The 23648-nt window shown below is 45.8% G+C and overlaps 1 protein-coding gene across 1 annotated transcript in view; it reads left to right on the top strand.

Moving 5' to 3' along the window:
* LOC123511013 (roundabout homolog 2-like) overlaps positions 1-23648 on the top strand; it is a 262891-nt gene that overhangs the window by 231437 nt on the left and 7806 nt on the right. The window contains exons 2-3 of the mRNA XM_045266642.1: positions 9034-9172; positions 10525-10682. Coding sequence (XP_045122577.1) covers positions 9034-9172; positions 10525-10682 — 297 coding nt within the window. The remainder of the gene's footprint in view (positions 1-9033; positions 9173-10524; positions 10683-23648) is intronic.

Raw genomic sequence — 23648 nt, 5'->3', positions numbered from 1 at the left:
AAAATACTATTAAATACAATCCGTGCTTACTCCCATAAAGTAGAGGAAGAAATACCATGATACATGACCCAGAGAGAGAGAGAGAGAGAGAGAGATGTGGGTAGGGGTGGTAGGGGGTGGTACTACAACTCAGGCTCACAGCAAATCCCCCGAAGAGTCGTTCACACTCGAGGCAACAATTCAGACGACCACCGAGCGACTCTCACTGTATAAGAACCACCGATTACATTTCTCTCGCAAGACGTTAAATTTTCTCCCGGCGCCGCTCAAGTGCGTGGGGAAGTTCGACCACGTTAATCGCTCCTTGAAGGGTCGTCAGAGGTCGTACATGGAGCGGTGGGAGGATAAAAGGACGACTCCACGACCAGTAATTATCCCCTCCGTCAGTTCTGCCCGGCGATCGTCAGGACGCGGCTATAAATTTGAGTTCCGCTCGATGATTTTCAAGATGAAGTAATTAAAGACTGAAATGAGCGGAGGGTTTAGTTATTCTCCTGGTTTCTTCTTCTGTGTCTTCTGCGCCTTCGTCAGTAAAGAGCTTCGGTTCCCGCGCGGTCGCTCCATCACCGTCGGCGTTCCTGCGTGATTAATGCTCTCCCGTGACGCGGCCTCACTCCAGCGGCGGAGAAAAATGCCCCGCCAAAAAAGGAAAACCCGCTGCCCAATACTCACGAATATATTTCAATGGAATATAAACAGCGAATGGGGAGGTGTCAGAGAGAGAGAGAGAGAGAGAGAGAGAGAGAGAGAGAGAGAGAGAGACATCCACAATAGACTGAAATACCACGTAACGATACTTTTACCCACCTCTCTCTCTCTCTCTCTCTCTCTCTCTCTCTCTCTCCAAGGAAGGACAAACAGGTAAGCCTTTGAGTTGCAGATGGCTCCTCCTCTTTAGCCTCGCTCTGACCTAAACGAGACACACATTTATCACTGCTCAATGGTTGGCCGGAGTAGGAGAGGGCTGCTGAGTAACCATGACATAAAGAAGCAAATAGCACGCCATGTTGACAGAATGAAGACAGGAGTTCCCCGCTGCCTCAATCTCCTCCTCCTCCTCTTCCTCCTCCTCCTCCTCCTCCTCCTCCTCCTACTACTACTACTACTTATACTAGTCTTCCTCCTCCTCCTCCTGAAATTAAAAGCTGTACTTGTAAATGTGTCATGTTTCGTGTGTTCTATTAAGGTCTTGTGGATGTTCGTGTTTTCAATGTGTTTTCAGGTTTCTTGTGGGTGTAATTGGGGTTTTTGGAGTGTTTTAATTTTGCAGACTTTAATCGAGGTTAGTGGGATTTTTCAAGGGTGTTTTTGACGTCTGGTGAAAGTTACTCAGAGTTTTCAAGATTTTCATTTATTAGACCACAGTGGAAGTTACCCAGATTTTTCAAGCGGTTTTTTTTTTTTTTCTATATATATAATTTTGAATACATTACTCAATTTCCTCCCAATTCAAAGTTGGCCGTGGCTGTAGAACGAGTAAAGACGTCTAGGAGAAACTAGTAATTGATGAAAGCTGTACCAAGAAGCAATCAAAAGCTTAACAAGAATCCTGCACTAGTGGAAAAAAAAAAACTCTTGAAAAACATGACCATTCATCCTTGTAACATTTAAAAACACATAAAAAAAATCCAAACCGTTTTAAAACACCAAAAAATCAAGACGTTAACAAGAATCCTGCATTAGTAAGAAAAACAAACTTGAAAATCTTGTCCATTCATCCGTATGGCATTCAAAACCCCTTTAAAAAGAATTCAAACCGTTTCAAAATACCAAAAAATTGAAACCACCATAGAGAATCGCGTAGGAACACTGGAGGGCACTAGGGTTAAGAGGGAGTTTGGAGGGGAGGAGGGAGTTACGAGAGGTGAAGAGTACTGAAGGGAGGAGCAGCTTTGAGGGGGTGAGGGAAGGTAACAGAGGAGTTATGAGGGTGCAGAAAGTGAGGGGAGGTGGTGAAGGGATGCCGGAGGGGGAGGGAGGAATGAGGGAGGTTCTAGGAAGGGCGCAGCAGCAGCAGGAGGGAGAACAACATAATTTCGGGCATTTATGAGACTACAAACGAAATATGAGTACAAGGAAGAAGATGGGCGCACATTTTTAATTAGGTTTATGGCACAGTGAGAAGGGAGCCAAGAGAATGAGGAGAAGAATGGAAAAATGAGACAGAACAACAACGTGCACATGATGACGAGAGAGAATAATGAGACAGGGGAGAAAGAGAAATGGAGGAAAGGAGGGAAAAGTAAGGAGGAAACTGACAGGAGGAGAATGAAGATATAAGACGAAAGAGAAACACGGGATAGCAAAAAAAAAAGGAGACATGAAAAGAATGGAGAGATGAGACGGGAGAGAAGATTGAAAGTGGAAAGACACATGGAGAGATGGAGGAAAGAAAGAAGGGAGAGAGGGAGGGTGAGTGAGGCAGGGAGGGGGAAAGGTAAGAAGGAAACTGACAGGGAAATCCTACCCCGGGAGAGAGGGAGAGAAATAATGTTGACTATTGATTTCTTCCTCCATCTCTCCCTCCATCTCTCCCTCCAATCTCCCCTCCATCTCTCCCCCAAGAGACTGCGACTTAAGTACCGCCCAGCCCTTCAGATAGATTACGCGCCAGACAAGATTGAAGTCTGTAGATAAAATAGAAAGTGATAGAAAGGAACGTAATAGATAAACACGTGATAGATGAGACGCTCTGATAGAAAGACGATAGATAGATAGATGACGTAGGACTAGACAAAAGGACAGTGGATAGATATTTGATAGATTGACAGTGATAGATTGATAGAAAAAAACAATGAGATAAATAAAATAGAATGTGATAGAGAAAGATGTAAATTAAAAGGAATATAATAGAAAAATTCGTAATAGATAAGATTTTAGATTAAACACATAGATTACAATACATAAAGTCAAGTTATATACAATAGAAAGATAAACTAAAAATGAAACAGAGATAATATGATTTAGAAATTGATAAAAAAAAAAACTTTGAGAAAAAAGCACAAGAGAGATAGAAAAAAAAATGATAGTCACGTTGGTAATGAGAAAAAGTACAGTTTTGAAAGGGAAGGTAAAAAATAAATAAATCTGTTCAAATGAAAGAATGAAAAAAAAAAATTAGAAGAGGAAAAGTAAACAAGATGAGATGAGTAACAGTAAATGGAGTGACTTACACACACACACACACACACACACACACACACACACACACACACACACACACACACACACACACACACACACACACACACACACACACACACACACACACACAGTCACACATACACATGACCTAATTAAGACTTCTCGTGTAGTCTACCTAGTTTTCTCCCCTTCCTTCCTCCTCCTCCTCCTCCTCCTCCTCCTCCTCCTCCTCCTCCTTCTTTCCCTAGGCACAGCTGGTAGTCCCGCCCTTCCTTTGAGGTACGGAAGGGAGGAGGAGGAGGAGGAGGAGGAGGATGGGGTTAGAGGCTGCTGACTGGGAGAAGGAGGAAAAGGAGAAGGAAGAGAAGAAGGAGGAGGAGGAGGAGGAGGAGGAGGAGGAGGAGGAATCATTGAGGTGTGAGACGAAATTGACGTTTCTTTTGTTTCTTCCACTGGTTGAGAACTTGATGAGAGGGTAGAGTTACTGGGGAGGGAGGGGAGGGAAGGGAAGGGGTTGAAGGGGAGGGAGGGTAGGGCTGCTTGAATCAATGGAGGGCTGGCGAAAGAGGGGAAGAGGGGGAGAAAAGAGTATATGAGACCATTAGAAGGGGAAGGAAGAGGGGAAAAAGGGAGAAGAGAGGGAGAGAAATGCGTGTTTCGGTAGGTGAGTGTGTGTAAGAGAGAGAGAGAGAGAGAGAGAGAGAGAGAGAGAAACAACAAAATACCTAAAAAAAAAATTAACACTACACTCAATCTAACAGAGAGAGAGAGAGAGAGAGAGAGAGAGAGAGAGAGAGAGAGAGTGAACTATCGGGTGTTAGAGTGATCAAGTGACCGACAGTAATTAAGAGAAGCCCAAGGAAGCCTGAGGGAAGCTTCATGTCCTGCAGGCATTGAGGGAGGGACGCAGCTGTCGCCGCCCTTAGGAGGAGGAGGAGGAGGAGGAAGAGGAGGAAGTAAAAAATAATGAGGAGAAGGAGGATGGCGGCAAAAATAAGAAAGAACAAGAGTAGTTGTAGAAGTAGTAGTAGTAGTAGCAGTTATTGTTGTTGTTGTAGTAATAAAAGTAGTAGTAGTAGTAGTAGTAGCAGTAGTAGTTGTTGTTATTGTTGTTTTTCTTGTAGTCGCAGTAGTAGTAGTAGTAGTAGTAATAGTAGGAATAGTAGTAATAGTAGGAGTAGTAGTAATAGTAGGAGTAGTAGTACAGTAGTAGTAGTAGTAGTAGTAGTAGTAGTAGTAGTTATTGTTCTTGTTGTAGTAGTAGTAGTAGTATGAGTAGTAGTTATTGTTCTTGTAGTAGTAGTAGTAGTAGTAGTAGTAATAATAGTAAACTACGAGGAGGAGGAGGAAAGATGGTAAAGAGAAGCAGGGAGACAAAATGATGATGATAATGATGATGATGATGATGATGTGGAGGAGGAGGAGGAGGAGGAGGAGGAGAGCAAAAATGAAAAAAAATAATAGTAAGAGAAAAAGGAGGAGGACAGAGATTAGGAGAGAGATGAAAAAAAAAGTACATGAGGACGAAGAGGAAGACGAGGATCAGGAAGAAGAGGGATTAGGAAGAGGAAGAGGAGGAGGAGGAGGAGGAGGAGGAGGAGGAGGAAGCAAAAAGATCAAAAGCGAGAGAAAGAAAGAATTGAAGAAAGCACATCAACAAAAGCAACAAAAACAAAAACAAGAATTAATAATAGTGATAACAACATAAGAACAGGAGAAGGTAGAAGAGGGAGAGACATAAGACGATAACGAAGGAGAAGAAGAAGGAAAGAGAAGGAGGAAGAGCAGAAGAGGAAGGGGAAGAGGAAGAACAAAGGTAAAGGAATTAGAAGAAGATGAGGCATAAGAAGATAATACAAGGGAAGGAAAGAGGAGAAGAGGGAGACGAAGAAGAAGGAGGAAGAGAAAAGGAAAGGAGAAACAACAGGTAACATAAAACTAATTAGTGTGTATAATTTTTTCAGGTATTCACTTCTCATAGAAAAATAAGAAAAAAGAAAGGAGAGAGAGAGAGAGAGAGTAGAAAGATAAAGGAGGGAAAGAAGAAAGGAAAAAAGGAAAATGTCATGGAAAAGAGAGGAAGATGAGATGAAAAGGTACATTCTCAGGCAGGAAAAGAGGAAAGAAATGGCAAGGAGGAAGTATATAATGGAAGAAGGACCTGCGGGAGATAAAGGAGGAGGACCAGGAGGAGGAGGAGGAGGAGGAGGAGGAGGAGGAGGAGAAGGAGAAGGAGGAGGAGGAGGAGGAGGAAGCACGAGCAGCAGGAGAAGGGAAAGAAGATGAGCTAGAAAATGAAGCAGAGTGGGACTTGTAATAGGAGGAGGAAGAGGAGGAGGAGGAGGAGGAGGAGGAGGAGGAGGAGGAGGAAGAAAGCGTAATAACAACAGAAACTGAGACTTGAGAAAAGGAAGAAAACTGTTCATTGATGTTCTTACTCTGTTATTACTTCTCCTTCCTCCTCCTCCTCCTCCTCCTCCTCCTCCTCCTCCTCCTCCTCCTCCTCCTTCTCCTCTTCCTCCTCCTCATCCTCCTGCAAGTAAAGCCGCCATGATGTACAATGACCCTAAGATTTTCGACGTTAATACCAAAACCTTCCTAATTTGGCTTACGTAATGTGGTTCAGAGTCACCTCCGTAAATTACTAAAATAAATATATACAAACGAACCTCGCTATTAAACCCAAGATTAATTAGTCGCCCAGGTAAATTGACCGCGCTACCAAATCAAAAAGGTTAGGTATGGCTAGGTTACGCTGGGTTAGGTTAGGTTAAGTGGGAGGAAGGTTGGATTGGGATGGGTTAGGTTAAGTTAGGGAAGGTTGGGTTAAGTTAGATTAGGTTAAGGTAGGTTAGGTTAGGTTAGGTTGAGAGGAAGGCTGGCTATGTGTCTTGAGGTAAAAATAAAGAGAGTTTTTAACAGGATAAACACACACACACACACACACACACACACACACACACACACGGTAACAAGACCCAAGTAGGCGTATAAATAAGTAATGGCGCACACAAAACACGGAATACACAGCCGGAAAAATATACTTGACGAACAATAGACTTGATTCTTACAGAGGCCTACGAGAAGAGAAACTCAGGCAGATACACAGACTTAATGGGCTTTTAAGGATAAGAGAGGGGGAGAGAAGGGAAGAGATGGAGGGAGAAATGAATGGAATAGAAGAAGAAATAGGTAGATGATCGATACAGATTGCTAGTAGATAGATAAATAGACAAATAGAATGATAAAAAAAATAGTTAAATAAGATAGAGAAAAGCTTATGAATTGATGTAAAAGAAAGTTGATAAATGGCTGAATAGATAAAAAAAAAAGTAGAAAAATAGATGATAGATACAGAATACTAGTAGAAAGATATATAGACAAATAGATAAACTCATAAAAAAGAGAGAATTGAATAAGACAGAAAAAGCTTATAAACTAAAGTAGGAGAAAATTGAAAGATAGATAAAAAGAAAGAAAAAATAAATAGATAAACTAATAAATAAATAAGCTAATAGATACACAAATAGATAAGATGAAGATAGAAAAAGACTTACACATATAAATAGAAAACTTGATAGACAGATAGATAAACAGAGATAGACAGATAGATAGAAAAATAGATAGACAAATTCATAATCAAATAAGCTAATAGACACAAAAATTAACAGAAACTTACAAATTTAAATAAAAAAAATTGATAGATAGACAAACAGATAGACAGATAGAGTAAGTAATAAATAGACAGCAAGCAAGAGCAGTAGACAGGCGGCGAGGGCTGAGGGAAGGCGATGAATTACCGACAGGAAGTGGGAAGAGTGAAAATAGTGAAGAAAAATAGTATAGTGTTTCCCCAGAGAGAGAGAGAGAGAGAGAGAGAGAGAGAGAGAGAGAGAGAGAGAGAGAGAGAGAGAGAGATAACACAAGGGGGAAACGAGTGTAAGAAATAAAGAACGGGGAAGAAAGAAAGGAAGGAAGAAGGAAGGAAATAGATAAAGAAGATGGTGATAAGGAAGATGAAAGAAAATGAATGAATGAATGAATGACACGAAAAGAAAACGAAGATGAAGAGAAATGAATAAAGATGAGAGAGAGAGAGAGAGAGAGAGAGAGAGAGAGAGAGAGAGAGAGAGAGAGAGAGAGAGAAACACACGTGCCTGTCTTTAAATTTCCTTCCTGTCACTTTAATCTTTAAGGATTGACACTAAATACTGACTAAGGGAATAGAAAAAACTCTCTCTCTCTCTCTCTCTCTCTCTCTCTCTCTCTCTCTCTCTCTCTCTCTCTCTCTCTCTCTCTCTCAATCCTCAGTCTTATCATATTCTTGTCTTTCTACTCTCCGCACCAAATTTCCGAAGAGGAGGAGGAGGAGGAGGAGGAGGAGGAAGGAAAAGAGGAGGAGGAGGGTAAGAGGAGAAATTGTTAATTGGGTTTATGGAGGATTAAGGAGAAGGGGAGACACGGAATAAAAAAAAGGGCATAAAAACAGGGAAGGGAAAAAGGAAGAGGAGAAGAGAAGAAAGAGGAGGAGGAGGAGGAGGAAGAAGAATGGAAAATGATAGGGAAGGAGAGGATTGAGATGAGAGAGAGAGAGAGAGAGAGAGAGAGAGAGAGAGAGAGTAATGGGTGTTTGCTCTCCTTGTGTTAGTCGTTCTGGCCATTCATACCTTTAAGGCCAATTTGCTTCAGTTATTCTTGTGTTTATCGGCGCTAGTGACTCCTACTTGTGCCGTTCTTGCCCCCAGTGTACCTAGTATCCGTGTGTGTGTGTGTGTGTGTGTGTGTGTGTGTGTGTGTGTGTGTGTTGGTTATTCAGATAATGATATTTTAGTGTTGCTGGACAGATGGAAGACAAAGAGAATACAAAGGAAAAAGGAAACAGCTGCTACTCCTTTCTTTTTTTTTTTTTTTTTCTTTTTTGCTAACGGGGCTATTTGTTTGCTGGCATTAGTGAGGCAGTGGCTATATTTGGCAGACAAGTAGTAGTTGTGGTGGAAGTGGTAGTAGTAGTAGTAGTAGTAGCAGTAATAGTAGTAGTAGTAATAGTAGTAGTTGTACTGGGAGTGGTAGTAGTAGTAGTAGCAGTAGTAGTAGTTGTTTTAGTAGTAGTAATAGTAGTGGTGGCTGGAGTAGTAACAGTAGAAATAGTAGTAGAAGTAGTAATATTGGTGGTAGTAGTAGTAGGAGCAGAAAAAAAGGAGGAGGAGGAGGAGGAGGAGGAGGAGGAGGAGGAGGAGGAGGAGGAGGAGGAGGAATGATTAAATGTGTGAGTGAAATATTATATCAGTAATTCTGGAGACTAAAAAGGAAAAAAATAAGCTTATGAATAAAGAAAGTTTGAGATTGTAAGGATAATGATAAGCAAATACTCACATCATCATTTTTATCATCATCATACAGCGCCCTTCACCACATCACCATCACCACCATCACCACATATAGACAGACATGTATAGGCACTGTCATCTATTATCTCAACCTCACATCACTGTCCTTATCACCATCACTAGGCAACTTCCCTCACTAGATATTTCACCACCACTAACCCTCACACATTTCACCACGAATTCCCCATATGACATCACCAGGATTCATTACCAATCGCATCACCAATCACCACCAAAGCCTTCCTATCTCACCAAGTTTTCTCTCCCCAACGGCATAACATCACCAACACTCGTCACCAACCACGCATCACCAAATACCATCAGTCCCCTCCCAAATCACCAAGTTTTCTCTCTCCCCCGCTGCAAAATCACCAACCACATCACCAGACAGCACCAATCTCTTCTCATCTCACCATATTCTCTCTCCCACCGAGCATAACATCACCAGCACTCATCACCACTAAAGCCTTCCCTTCTCACCAAGTTCTCTTTCTCCCTACAGGGCAGTACCGCTCACCAGAAATCACAGAGCACCCAGCCGATCTCCTGGTGCCCAAGAACGAACCAGCGACCCTTAATTGTCACGCCGTGGGCAGGCCGGAACCGCAGATCACGTGGTACAAGGACGGTCAACAATTTGAGTAAGTACCGGGAGATGAGTGGAGATAGATAAGCCAGTGGAGATTAATGGGAGAGGAGATGAAGTGAGGGATAGCGAGGGATAGTGAGTGAGTGAGGGACGCAAAACAACAATTGGGAGAGAAAGTTGAGGCTATAGACATTTTTTATTTTCTCCTTTTTTTTTTCTCTCTCTCTTTGATATTCCAGCGCGTTAGGCCGTAAAAGATATTTATTTGCTTTTATTTACATACAAAGGTACACTTGGGGCTGGGAATGGTTAAAGTGAATCCCCACACCTGCTTCTCTGAATGGCAATGCGCGCTGTGTACCTCAATGCGACTCCTAAGCTTCATAACCGAGACATTTAAACCTCTCGCTACTATGAATTTTCAAGCTTTTTTTTAACCCCTTGAATACCATTTTGCTGACTATTTGATGAGTTTATTTAGCTTCAGAAACTCATGAAAGGGATTAAAATAGTGAAGATTTTGGCCATTAATCTTCTGACCTCCATAGACCCTTTCTAATGTCAATAAAATGGTCTAATCATATACAAAACTCAAGGTAAAAAGGTGTTCCAGTATTGAAGGGGTTAATGGCGAAGTGCGGGGGTACACTAGACAGACATCAGCAGCAGGTGAGTGAGTGATTAGGTAGTTAAGTCCTTTTAGTGATTGTATTTCCATGTATGTTGTTTAAAATCATGTCCTATCGCAAGCAGTGAAAGGAGTAACACAGAAAAAGCTAGGATACCTTCAGATATTGGTACAGGATGTGTGTAGGATTGAAATGTTATCAAAGTAGTTTCCTTAACACCTCAGTGGGCCTTTTTTTAAGACATTTTTTATTGCTCTTGGCCAATTGTCCCTTAAAAATAAGACACTACATCATTTTCACTCCAGTATCCTACGAGATCCTACAGAACATTTAGTAAAGAATTCAATATCAGGCAAGATAGTACAAATAGGGCGTCCTTTGTGCAGTATCCTTCAGTAGTTCAAAGTAATCTTAGGCGCAGCAATAAACATCCTTCAGGTAACGGGTCCTTTCCCAGCATCCTTGCAGTATTCAGCAGCTTGTTCATGAGCTCCTTCATTATCCTTACAAGTCACGTGAGGAGAATGCTTGAGGGATGCCGTTAGAGCTGGTATCCTTCAGAGCACCATTCAATATTCAGTAGGCAATTCCTGTTTTCTTCCCTCCTTCATGTAGCATCCTTCGAATTCGTGGAGGAAAGGAACATGCATCCTTCAGGAATTAGACATGTATCCTTCAAGTTCAGACAGGAAAAAGATATGTGCATCCTTCAGACTTCAGTAGGAGGGAGCAATGCATCCTTCAGGACCCCACTAAACAGATTCTTCTCCCGCAGGATCCACCAGGGGCGACACGTGCAGCTGGACAACGGGGGGCTCTTCTTCCTCAAGGTCCTGCACACCAAGAAGGACAATGACGCTGGTGTGTACTGGTGCGTCGCCTTCAACAACGTCGGGAAGGCCACCAGCAGGAACGCCACGCTGGAGATTGCCGGTGAGTGTTGGTGACGCAGAGAGCCGTGGCAGGAGTGGTCGCTGGTGATTGGTCGTGCCTGGTCGTATTTGGGGTGTCGTTGAAGGTCGTGTTCTGAGGATTTTAATGATTTATGCGTGGTTTGAGAGCAGTAATCCGTCGTGGTGAGCGGGAGCGCCTAGTGAGGGAGTTTAGGATATTTGGGTTAGCGTTTATCACCAGCAGGACCTCCTCTCGCCCCGTGACTGATGGCCCCGCAGCCTGCCCGTAGTGATCCCCGCGACAAAGGAGCGAAGAATGTCATTTGGGGCAATCAGATTACCATCCTGATCGGCCCCCCGCCTCGCCCCGTCCATTGTAGCGACCCACGCACCTCCTCCTGACGGCGCCCTCAATGTCCCTCACCATTCATGCCGACGTGTGGGATAATGTTTTTGTCGGCCATTTGTTAGACGACGCCCTACACTTGCCACAAGCACGTACACACACACACACACACACACACACACACACACACACACACACACACACACACACACACACACACAGTGCCTGACGAAGCCGGTCCGGTCCGCCTTTTGTTGGCGAGTAAATCCCAGTAATGATCCTCTAGGTAAGAGCCATCACCTGGCGGACTCTCGATCACTGTCGATGGCGGCAGGCGATACCGTCACAGCGCCGCCTGCCACCCAGGGTCGCCGCCCCCCCAGAGTCCCCCGCCAAGCACGCCCACACCTCCCCCCTCCACTACCGACTAGCGATGCGTCAGCCACAGTCATGAAATTGGTCTTTATGTCTTGTTCAGGTGGTGGTGAAGTTGTGGTGTCCTGCGCGGCGCGTCACGGATGGGTCATGCAGGCTCTGAGGCGCCGTGGTGGGCGTCGCCACGCTGCCGCCGCCCGCCGCGCCGCCCAGTGAGTGCGGGCGTAGACGAGGCGGCGGGCGAAGGGCGGCAGGTTAATTAGTTTATGGGGCATCCCCTCACGAAGCTTTCAGGTAATTGACCAGGTAATGAGAGGAGCTAATTACTCCCGTACAGCTTCATTATCTCGGCTCGGCTGTTTTACCTGGCCAAGTTACGCTGCTGCAGCGCGGCGCGACGCGGCGGCTGCTCTGCGCGGGAGTCATGATGTCCCTGAGCCTCTGGGGACACGCCTTCTGGTGCCTGTGGAGGGCGTGGGCGCGGAGGGGGTCATTAAGCCATTGTTATGTAGATGTGCGGCCTTTCTTACCTCACCTCCCCCTAGACCCTCCCCCTGAACCTCCATACGCCCTGTGACGCCTCCTTCCCCCTTTCTCTCTCACGGTGACCTCCTGCCCTGGGGAACCCGGGCCACACGCGCCGCTGGGCCGCCTCGCACCTCTACCAGGCAACACCTCGCGGGCAAACACCTTAAAATTCCCTCCTGTGCTCCCCAATCGCCCGCTGACCCGAGGGGGAACAATAACTCAATACTATCCATTAGGCATCCCCACGGGGCCGCCCCAGGGGGAAGGCGGCGCGGCAAGAAAGCAGTGTGTGGGGCGGAATAATGCAATAAACAAGTTAGGGAAAGTTAGGAGGCCGACCAACCCCCAGCTGCCCTTAGGGATGAGCGGAGGGGGGGATTAGTGGGAGAGAGAGGGGCGGGGTTAGAGGAGAGAAGGCCATGGAGTAGTGAGGGAAGGTGAGGGGAGAGGAAGAGATGATAGTGTGAAGAGAGAAGGAAGGGAAAGGGAAAGATGATAGTGTGACGAAGGGAGAGAAAAGGAAATAAAGGAAAGAGAGAAAGAGGAGAAAAATGTGGATGATCGTGTGAGGGAGAGAGGGGAGTGAGCAATGTGTGTCTACGTATGTGTCATTAGGAGAGAGGGAGTGGGGAGGTAGAGGAGAATGAGTAACAGACGGCCGTAGCTCAGACAGCGAACTATACAATCTAAAAAATATGTCTGGGATTAGTGGCGCGAGGCAGAAAACTGTCGCGTGGCGGATATTTATAATTAGATTCTGAGTCAGGACTGAAATGATTATCAAAGGATCGGATCAGGCGATGATTGGAGGGCCGCGTCGGTGATGGTTTCCTGGTAGTGCTACGGCCTCTCCGCCACTGTACGGGGCCTTTTGCATCCCACTAGTGTGACCTTTGAAGGGAAGAACTGTAAACTGACCTTGATTCCTCTCACCTTTCAACCCTTCCAGCCCTCAGGTAACTGGAAACCCAACTCTTCCTCTTTCTCTCCCTCTTCTTCCTTGTATCTCGTCTCTCTCAATTCACATCTCAAAATTACAATCTTCTTCCACCGTAACCGCTACTTTAAATCCTTTCCCTTCAGCCTCTTATTCATCTCTTATCTATCTACTTCTCTCTATTCCTCCCATTCCCTACACGCCAAACCTTCCCCCATCTATCCTCCTCTTCCATATTCCTCCCCTCCTTTCCCTACACGATCCCATCCAGCGGGGAACAAAGGCACCAGATATTTCACCTCACCTGCCAGTATGATGCACAGGTAACGTGTAATTAGCCTAGAGGGGGACCTGGCCGAAATAGGGGGTGATGGGGTAGGGAAGGAGGGGAGGAGTGGAAGGGAGGGGCATGTAAGGAAGGAAAGGGAGGGAAAGAGGGAGTATATAACTGCAAAACACTTCCTCAATTTGCATAAGTTTGGAGTTCCAGCAGCTGACCACGACCGGGTGTCCCCCATCATGACGTCAGGGGGGGGTGTTATTAAGGGGCACGACCACCACCACTACCACCACCACCACCACTACTACTACTACGACCAATCCGTACTAAGTGAACCAAGTGGAAGGCGAATATTTGGGAGTTAGAGAGCAACCTTCCGACCTTCCTGCCTCAGCGGAATAGGAGTCAAAGGAGAGTTAGTAAAATCATATAGACTTGGATCTCTTTAAAATCAGACTCGATCTCCTCACACCAGACACACGAGGCAGTCCGGAAACTTCTACCTCGAGGACAACTTCGAGGGAAAAAGTCACCACCGGGAAATGTACCTGTAGGGCAAGAGTCACTTAAGGATTGCTAGGAAGTAAGAAACAAGTAACTTTAGGGTCATTTATTTCTTCAGTACCATGACACGTGTTCATATTTATTTTGCTTATTATCTAGTGATTTTATACAGCTTCAGAAACTTATGTGGGCTTAAAATAGTGAAGACTCTGGCCATTAATCTTCTGACCTCCATAGACTCTTCCTAATGTCAATAAAATCGTCTAATCACACCCAAATTTCACTGAAGGGATTTATTACTTTGAAGGAGAAAAAAATAGTCTTAGTTATAAAAGTGAGTGCTTTGGGTGGGGAAACAGACAAATCCAGGGAAGGAAATTAGTGTGGGAAAAATGTCGAGGAAAAAAAACACTAATTGGTAAAAGAAAAAAATATATAAACTGAGGAAACTGGATCACCAAATCACTGCAGGAAAAAAGGAAATGAAAAGCAAAAAGAGACAAAAACACTTCAAAAACAGGAAAAAGAAAAAACAAAAGACCAAAACCTCCAAATCACTGGAGAAAGAGAGAAGAAAAGAAAATCAGACGAAAAAAAAAGAAAATAACAAAACAACAATAGAGGAACAAAAAAACAGAAAAGATACACTTCTCTACAACTCACTCTGAAGGAAGGAGGAAGCAGCAGAAGGAGGAGGAAAAGGAGGAGGAGGAGGAGGAGGAGGAGGAGGAGAATAAGATTTTTTATTTGATCGGCGTAGGAAGCAAGAAGGAAAGCAGGAAGGATGAGGAGTCGTCTTTAATTGGATGTTCTGGAAGGTTAAGGAGGCTGACGAGGGAAACTATCTTGTAACGAGCATAGTTAGGGGACGAGGAGAGAGAGAGAGAGAGAGAGAGAGAGAGAGAGAGAGTGTGTGTGTGTGTGTGTGTGTAACGGCGAGTGTTAAACGGATGAAGAGATGAAATAAAAAAAAAAAGGAAAAGATGGAAGTAAAAGAAGAACGAAGATTTGAGAGAGAGAGAGAGAGAGAGAGAGAGAGAGAGAGAGAGAGAGAGAGAGAGATCCATGCACGGTTAATCCTGTAAGACGCTCTATTGATCTTGAAAACACGGGGCATTATAACAACTTCACAGCTCCCTTACCTTCACCTAAGCAGAGGCACACAACCCTTTCCCCTCCTCCTTACCCCTTTCCTCCCAGTTTCCCCCTTTCCCTTATATCTAATAACCAGGTGGCGATGCTTATAGGGTTCACGTGCCAGCCAATCACGTGCCTCCTTCCCCTCCGACCCACCAATCAGCGGCGAGGACTCAAGCTGTAAATAAGAGAAGGTTTTGTTTCACTGCCTCTGGTTCAAATTTGAGGTTATTTCCAAGTGTTGTTTGGGTTAAATTGTGTTGTTTAAGTCAGGATTGGAGGAGACAGGATAGAACTCAAAGGAGGTGCAAGGGGTTGTGTGTGTGTGTGTGTGTGTGTGTGTGTGTGTGTGTGTGTGTGTGTGTGTGAAAGAGAGAGAGAGAGAGAGAGAGAGAGAGAGAGAGAGAGAGAGAGAGAGAGAGAGAGAATTACCGAGAATAAGTGAATAAACCAGGTAAAGTGGAGGAGAAGGAGGAGGGTCAAGAGGAGGAGGAGGAGGAGGAAGAGGAGGAGGAGGAGGAGGAGGGAAGAGTCATGCAAAGGTACCAGAGGCGTGATGGGCCTTGACTCACCCTGACCAGGTGTTCCCTCTTATTAACTGTGTGTGTGTGTGTGTGTGTGTGTGTGTGTGTGTGTGTGTGTGTGTGTGTGTGTGTGTGCTGGTCAGGTCAATAATAGGAACACCTCGCCTTGCATGAATAATTTGCGTAGAGTCTCACAAAAACTTGCGCGCTAGACATCATCACCACCGCCACCACCACCACCACCACCACTCCAAGACGACTATGGCGCCAACTGGATTGATTGTGGCGGAAGGTAAGGAGGGAGTGTCTCTGTCTCCTTCTCTATCCCTCCTTTCTTCTCTTATTCCTCTTTCTCTTTGTTTTCTCTTCTTTTTTATTTTTTCTGTGTATTTATTTATGTTTTTTTTCGTTTATCTGGTCCTCTCTCTCTCTCTCTCTCTCTCTCTCTCTCTCTCTCTCTCTCTCTCTCTCTCTTTCTCTTTCATCTCTCATTCTTATCTTTTCCCTATATTTTTTCCTTTTCCCTTCTTTGTATACTTTTCTCCTTCTTCTATCCCTCATTCCTTTCTTCTGTCTCCGGTTTTCTTCCCTTTCTCTGCTTTCTTCTTCTCCTTCCTCTTATTTCCTCCCTTTCTTTCCTTCTTACCTCTCCCTCTAAATCCTTGGGAATTGTACAGCTTTAAACGTGTCCCCGTGTGGTGTTGGTGGTGGACAAAAGGTTCAGGTAGGTTTTAGAGGTTCGAATCCCACTTCTTAGGATCGGAAAAGGGATTTGATTCTGGATTATGTGTTTTGTGTGTTTGTAGTGTTGAGGATCCTAGGTACTTTAATGGAAGGGGTTTTTTTTTTCGTTTGAAGACGTGTGTGTGTGTGTGTGTGTGTGTGTGTGTGTGTGTGTGTGTGTGTGTGTGTGTGTGTTTTCCTTTACACACACACACACACACACACACACACACACCATCCTCTCCTGCCTTGTCCATGCTACCAACTGCACCAGAGAGAGAGAGAGAGAGAGAGAGAGAGAGAGAGTGAGTTAGAAAAAAAAAAAAAAACTGACATCCCGCTCCCCGCTGAGGTTCGGAGTTCGGTAGGCAAACTTTTCGAAGCTTTCAAACATTTTCGGAGCTTCATAATATACGTTGCAGCTTCATAAAAATTGGATAGTGTATATGACTAGACTAGCACATATTTTTTCCTCTTTTTTTTTTTTTTTTTTTTTACTGTAGCGTATCTGAATCTATTTGCATACAGAGAGTGGTCGTGCAATTAACATAGAAGCGGTCCGAGTCGTCCCAATGTGTTTAGCAATCAGGTCGTCCAACTACCCAGGCGCCTCCCAACACCTGTTTCCTGATGCACTGTAATGTTTTTTTCCTAATGCCTTGCTCCACTCTTGGTCATTCCACGCTGGCTGAGATTGTGCGCGTGTCGTACTGGTTGGTGGTCGTTGTTGTGGTCGTTGGGCGTCGTTCAGGGTCCATACACGATGTTCTTTACTCCATTACCAGTTCTCGCTCCAGTGGCGGTCCTGGTCTTGTCTATCCAGTCTCCAGGGCGTAGTGATGCTGGAGGAGGGACGGGCCAGGGAGGGGGCGAGGAACAGGCTGCTGCTGGTCAGACTCCCCCGCCGCCGCCTCCGCTGGTTCAGTTAAACGAGGCAAATTACGGTAATGCTGCCATAAAGCGATTCAGCTTAAGTGCCTTAATATCAGTCGTGGATAAAACGCTCCTGGGCCTCTCCTGCTACTGTTCCTCCGCCCCTGCTGATTATCCTCCATCCTCATCCTCATCCTGCTCCTCTTTGATGTTCTGCTCGGCATCTTGCTCTTGTTGGGGAATGTTCTCAATGGCTCTCAGTGGTCAGTGCCTCCCTTTACCCCCTCTGGCTCTCTCTCGCCCCCCTCGCCTCCTCTCAGGGCGTGGCGATCCCCTACGACCCCCTACCCTCACCCCCTGCTCTGCCTCTACATACACTAGATAATTAGAGTCTAGGGAGTACAAGCCGCAGCCGCCAGAGGGCCACCGTCACCCCCACCGGACGCGCAGCCCACACCGGCGGTACTCGGCTCTCACTGGTCAAGTATCTGGTGTAATGAGGCAAGTAGCGGGAGACGTGGCGGCGTGATGTGTGTCTCCCGCCTGCCTCTGTTCCTGCAGCGTCCGAGTGATTGCAGGAAGGCGGCCATGTGTGTGTGTGTGTGTGTGTGTGTGTGTGTGTGGTATTGTAGTCCAGTTTGCAGTGTCTGATGGAAGCACAGGTGTGGGTGAAGCCAGTAGCGGTGAGGCCTCCCTGTTCCCTCTCCTCCACTCCGCTTCCTCCTCCTCCTCTTCCTCTTGCTCCTCCTCCACGCTACACAACCACCACCGCTTCTCACACACACAAACACACACATTCACCTCCACCAAACACCAGACAAATTGTTCAGATTTACATAAGCTAATAGTAATTGTGTATACGTTGCCCAGTGAGCGGGAGAAAGCGTTAATAAAAGCAATGACCTAAGAAAGTAGTGCCTTCGTCCTCACTACACGCACGTCTTGGGTTATATCTGTGTAGTTTATCTCGGTTTGCTCTTTCATTGTGTTCCTTGGTGGTGGTGGTGAAGGTGGTGGTCGTGGCTACAAGTACAAGGCGGTAGTGGCAGCGGTGGAGTCTAGGTAAGTACCCTGAGTTAACCAGGATCTCTGAACCACGCCCTTTGCTACACACACGGGCGGGGCATCTTGTATCCGTGGCTGGCGAGCGGGCGTCCCTCCCTCCCTACCAGACGGCAAAATACAGGGTGGTACGAGTCGTTTTACCCATAATTCCGTTTACCACTCATGAATTATGCAAGCCTCCCATGCGTCACGCTGTTCCTGACACGGGTGATTATTCCAGAGTGGAGAGGAAGCGTGTACGGGACCCTTGTGTTACCCTGAGTGTGATGACTGGGGGATGACTGGGTGATAACTGGGTGCACAGGGGGAGTGTCTTGAGCAGCTGGTCATTAGGCAGAGGGTAATTAAGACTCATAATCACTCGTGTACTCGTCGACGCCCTCTTGTATACATTTTCTCCGCCAGAGGGAGTCAGTGAGTGTCTGCCTCCATGCCTGTATTCTCGCCACGGCCTTGTGTCGCCTTGAGGGAAGCAGATGACTTGTGTGTTTGTTGATGAGTGTCTGTGAGCGTAGGAAAGCGAGTGAGGAGAGCGTGCATGACCAGATGGAACAGTCATTTAGAGAGAGGGAGAAGGAAAGCCAGGCAGGAACAGGAAGAGGAGTAATAGAAAATGAAATTGTCTGATCGTGAACAATTGTCAGTGGCGACCGCAAGGAACAGGAGTGAGTGTGGTGAAGGGACGGGAAAGTACGAAACATTGAGAGGAGAGTGAGGAAAGCAGAGACAAAACCAGAGAGAGAGAGAGTGTGTGTGTGTGTGTGTGTGTGGAGAGACTGAGGCAGGCAAGCTGGAGACACCATGACTAAACAGGAATGACGTCACCCGCTACGCCATTATTAGCCAAAGCAAACATTAATTCAACCTTTAGATAAACACCCCGGCCTTCCCCTCCCGAGCCCCCAAAAGCCCCGTAAATGGCCACTGCACTCCACGCGGAACAAAACCAATTGCCTCCACCATTTACCGTTTGATTGCTCCTTCACCTGCCGCAAAGGGCGATGCTGAGAGAAACACGTCCACAGGCGCCTTCCACTCCCCGCTCCACTAAACCCCCTCCACTTGAGAAGACGGTGGAGTGCTGGCGATTAGAGCAACTGGTTAGGAAGTAGTAGTAGTGGTGGTGATGGTGGTGATGGTGGTGCTGGGTGTATGTGTAGGCGGACACTTGTTCAGGGGGGTTGCTTTTTGTGGGGGTGTCAGCTCGAGTGGTGGTGCTGGTGGTGGTGGGGGGAGTGAGGGACTATGGGGTTGCTGTCCTCCACCCCACCACTAGCGACACCCGCCACTCATCCACTATTACTCCACCCACATTCATCCACACCCACACTCAGCCCCCACAGCCTCCTCACACCTCCCTCACGCCACCTGCCGCCCACCCCCCACGCCCCACACGCCCTGGTCACCCACAAAGGTCATGGTGGAGTGGAGGAGTGGGTGAGGGTGGCGACGGGATACTTCTGTGATAAATGGTCGAGGAGGAGGAAAAGAAGGAGAAGAAGGAGAAGGAGGAGAATGAAGAGAAGGAGGGGAAGGAGGAGGAGAAGAAATCCTGTCTGCCTTCACAACGACACGCAAGTAAACAGAGAGAGAGAGAGAGAGAGAGAGAGAGAGAGAGAGAGAGAGAGAGAGAGAGAGAGAGAGATGAGTGTAAAATATTATATAGGAAAAGAATCCTGCGGTGGTCAAATTCACAAGATGCATAAATGTTTTGATAGGAGTGGGCGGGAGGAGTCAGTCTTATCCTGCGGCGTCTGAAGGATGTCAGGCTGACGTCAATCCCACTCGACGGGAGAAAATAAAGGAACAGACAGACACACACACACACACACACACAGAGAGAGAGAGAGAGAGAGAGAGAGAGAGAGAGAGAATAATATAAATGTGGTAAGTTGAAGCAAAAGTAATTCACTCCTGACAGCATCCAAGAATGTGTACAGTGTGTGTGTGTGTGTGTGTGTGTGTGTGTGTGTGTGTGTGTGTGTGTGTGTGTGTGTGTGTGTGTGTGTGTGTGTTTCCTAAATGATGCACAACGATGTCATAAACCTGTGTACACTGTTGGTAAGTGTTTACAGGCCGCAACACACACACACACACACACACACACACACACACACACACACCTACTTATTATAGAACAACGAGGCTTTCCTTCTTACGTCGCAGATTAAAACAAGAAAACGAGGGGAAGAGGAGGAGGAGGAGAAGAGGAGGAGGAGGAGGAGGAGGAGGAGGAGGAGGAGGAGGAGAATGTGTTAGGGTTGTGTTGACTTCTCAGCTGAACTCAGTCTGTCTCACACACGACCGTCAAACACACACACACACACACACACACACACACACACACACACATCTCTGCTGGCAATGCAAGTGTATAATGTTACAACACACTCTCTCTCTCTCTCTCTCTCTCTCTCTCTCTCTCTCTCTCTCTCTCTCTCAGTGTTTCATATCCAATTTAATAAGAGACATGGAATTAAATACAATAACGCTACATTTAAGTATATCTTGTACATCTCCTCCTCTTCCTCTTCATCCTCCCTCTCCTCCTCCTCCTCCTCCTCCTCCTCCTCATCTCCTCCTCCTCCTCCTCTTCCTCATCCTCATCTCCTCATTCTCATCCTTCTCCTTCTCCTCCTTCTCCTCCTCCTTCAGTAGTTTCATTAAGAAGCTCGTTCCCTTGACAGACAGACCAGTGCGGGATGCCTTTGCAGTGAGTGTACGTTAGAGAGAGAGAGAGAGAGAGAGAGAGAGAGAGAGAGAGAGACCTGTGGAGGCGCTGACGACGTGAGGGTGTGTAATTTTCCTCTGAAGAGACGTGATGAGAGAGAGAGAGAGAGAGAGAGAGAGAGAGAGAGAGAGAGAGAGAGTGTGTTTAGGCACCCTCACTCATGTTTACTGTATAGAGGAGAGGCAGGGAGAGTAAGGGAGAGGGGTACAGTAATATTCTCCCTCTCCTAACTCCCCCCCTGCCCTCTCTCTCTCTCTCTCTCTCTCTCTCTCTCTCTCTCTCTCTCTCTCTCTCTCTCTCTCTCTCTCCGTGTAAACAAAACTGGAGAGAAAATAACTCGTGTACTTTTAACTAAATTACAAGCTACATAGATAACACATAGAGATAAAGAGAGAGGGAGAGGGACAGGGAGAGGAGGAGAGGGAGAGGGACAGGGAGAGGAGGAGAAGGAGAGGGAAGGGAGAGAAAAGATGATGGACATGACAACCGTGATAAAGCTTCAACACCTTTCCCTTTTTCCTCCTCCTCCTCCTCCTCCTCCTCCTCCTCCTCCTCCTCCTCCTCTTCTTCTTCTTCTTCTTCTTCTTCTTCTTCTTCTTCTTCTAAGAATGTTGAGGAGAAAGAGGAAGATAGTGAAAGGTAAGGAAAATAGGAGGAAAGTTATGGAAGAATCTCTCTCTCTCTCTCTCTCTCTCTCTCTCTCTCTCTCTCTCTCTCTCTCTCTCTCTCTCTCTCTCTCTCTCTCTCTCTCTCTCTCTCTCTCTCTCTCTGACTTTTCTTTCTCTGACAACATAAATATTAAACACTTAACTACAAGGGCATAAAGAGGAGGAGGAGGAGGAGGAGGAGGAGGAGGAGGAGGAGGAAGAGGAGAAGGAGGAGGAGGAGAGTAAGATAAGCAAGGACACATTAACTCACTACGTGCAAATAGATGATTGTTGAGTGTTGTGTGAGGTGGAACTGTCCTCTCTCTCTCTCTCTCTCTCTCTCTCTCTCTCTCTCTCTCTCTCTCTCTCTCTCTCTCTCTCTCTCTTCTTGTTCCCTTCCTCTCGAATCATCACGTTTCTTCTTTCCTCTCTTCCTCTTCTCCAACAGTCGATATTCCTCTCCTCACCCTCAGGAAGTTGGTCCTCCTCCTCCTCCTCCTCCTCCTCCTCTTCCTCCTCCTTCTCCTCCTCTACTATCACCTTTCGTGCGACGCAGGAACGATAAAGTTTGTAGATACTTGCAGCTCCTATTTGGCGAGTCTCTGTGGTGACGCTGACGCTTCCTGCAACGAGAGAGAGAGAGAGAGAGAGAGAGAGAGAGAGAGAGAGAGAGAGAGCTGGAGTACATGCCTGCAGAAATAAATGAAGAAGGAATCCAAATATATTTTCTTACGAGGATGTAGTTTGTGTGTATCTTTAGTAGTAGTAGTAGTAGTAGTAATAGCAGTAGAAAAAGAAGTAGTAGTAGTAGTAGTAATAGCAGTAGAAGAAGTAGTAGTAGTAGTAGTAGTAGTAGTAATATATGTAGTAGTAGTAGTAATAGTTGTAGTAATAGTAGTAGCAGTAGTAGTAGTAGTAGTAGTAGTAGTAGTAGTAGTAGTAGTAGTAGAAGTAGTAGTAGAGGGTCAGTTTGGACGCACCAGAAGCACATGAGCGTCTTTATTGCATCACTTAGCGGGGGAGGCGAAGGTGTGTGTGTGTGTGTGTGTGGTAAGCTATGTGTTGGAGCATTACGAGGCCGGGACGGGTTGCTGTTAGGTGAGGCGAGGCGGGGCGAGGTGGAGCAAGACGGGGCGGGGCTGGACGAGGCGGGACGGGGCAAGTCTCTCCCAGATTACAGGCCAGCCCCGGGAAGCCAAGATTGCGTCCACGGAATTATATACGGGTCGTAATTAACCTCCACAACAGTAATGGAGTTTACCCCTAACGCTGCACCGCCCTCCCTCCCTTCCCTCCTCCTCCTCCTCCTCCGCCTCCGCCCCCTGCCATGGCGGACTCAGGGGACCGCCTCCCTATTCGGAACATCATTTCGGAGCCTCACGTGTTTCGAACTGGGTTTGGTGAAGCTGTTGTGTGTTTCGCTCCCTGGTGTGGTGTTGTAATGTCGTCTTTTGTTTTAGTTATCAAGGGTGTTTTTGTTATTTTCGTCTTTTTTTTTTTTTTTTTTTTTTTTCAGTATAAGAAATTTTCAGTCTAGCTTGTGACATTTTTTTTTTCGTATTTTTCTCCGTGTTATCTTATTTTCCTTTATAATCTTAAAAATCATTCTCTTCACTATATTTATTTTTTTCATTATTCCCTTCTTCAAATGCTCTTATCTTTCTTCTTTTTATCATTTTTCTTATCAAGTGTGTCATATTTATTCATTTTAACCATTACTTCTTATTTCTCATATTAATTTTATTTCACGTCCCATTTCTTTATCCTTCCTTTCGTCAAATGCTCTTTTTCTTTTTCCTTTCTTATCAATTCTTTCGTATTTCTTCGCATTAATTATTTTTTTTGCTTGAGTCGCTCGGGGGTGAGGGAAGAGTTAGTTACCTTTCCTGGGTCGTCATGAGAGGGTAACCTGTATCGAATTTAGGTAAGTGGAGATGGGTAATGCGCAAAGGTTCGATAATAGGAAGGTGAAGCTCGTAATTCCCGCCTTATTACAGTAGTTACTTGTATTTAATGACCTTTGATAATTACTCCTGTTAATTATATGAGACGCTACACTGCTCAACATCTCTCTCAAGTAAGGGAGAGTGGTGGTCATAAGCTCCTCTCCCTTTTCTCCTCTCCCTTTTCTCCTCTCCCTTTCTCCTCTTCCTTTCCTCATTGGGTTCTGTATTACGTTGCTGTCTGCCTCTCACACCTTCACTACCTTTACCTCCCTATCTACATACTCAGAGCAGATCTTCTGGTTTTCTTATTTTCATTTACACATTCCTCCTCCTGATCCTCCTTATAATCCCGCGCAATATGCATCTGATCTTCCCTTTCCCCGCGCTTAT

This window comes from Portunus trituberculatus, chromosome 30 (genome assembly GCF_017591435.1).
Source record: "Portunus trituberculatus isolate SZX2019 chromosome 30, ASM1759143v1, whole genome shotgun sequence".
Classification (NCBI taxonomy): Eukaryota; Metazoa; Arthropoda; class Malacostraca; order Decapoda; family Portunidae; genus Portunus; species Portunus trituberculatus.
Note: the sequence above shows the minus strand (reverse complement) of the source record. Positions and strands in the feature narration are given on the sequence as shown.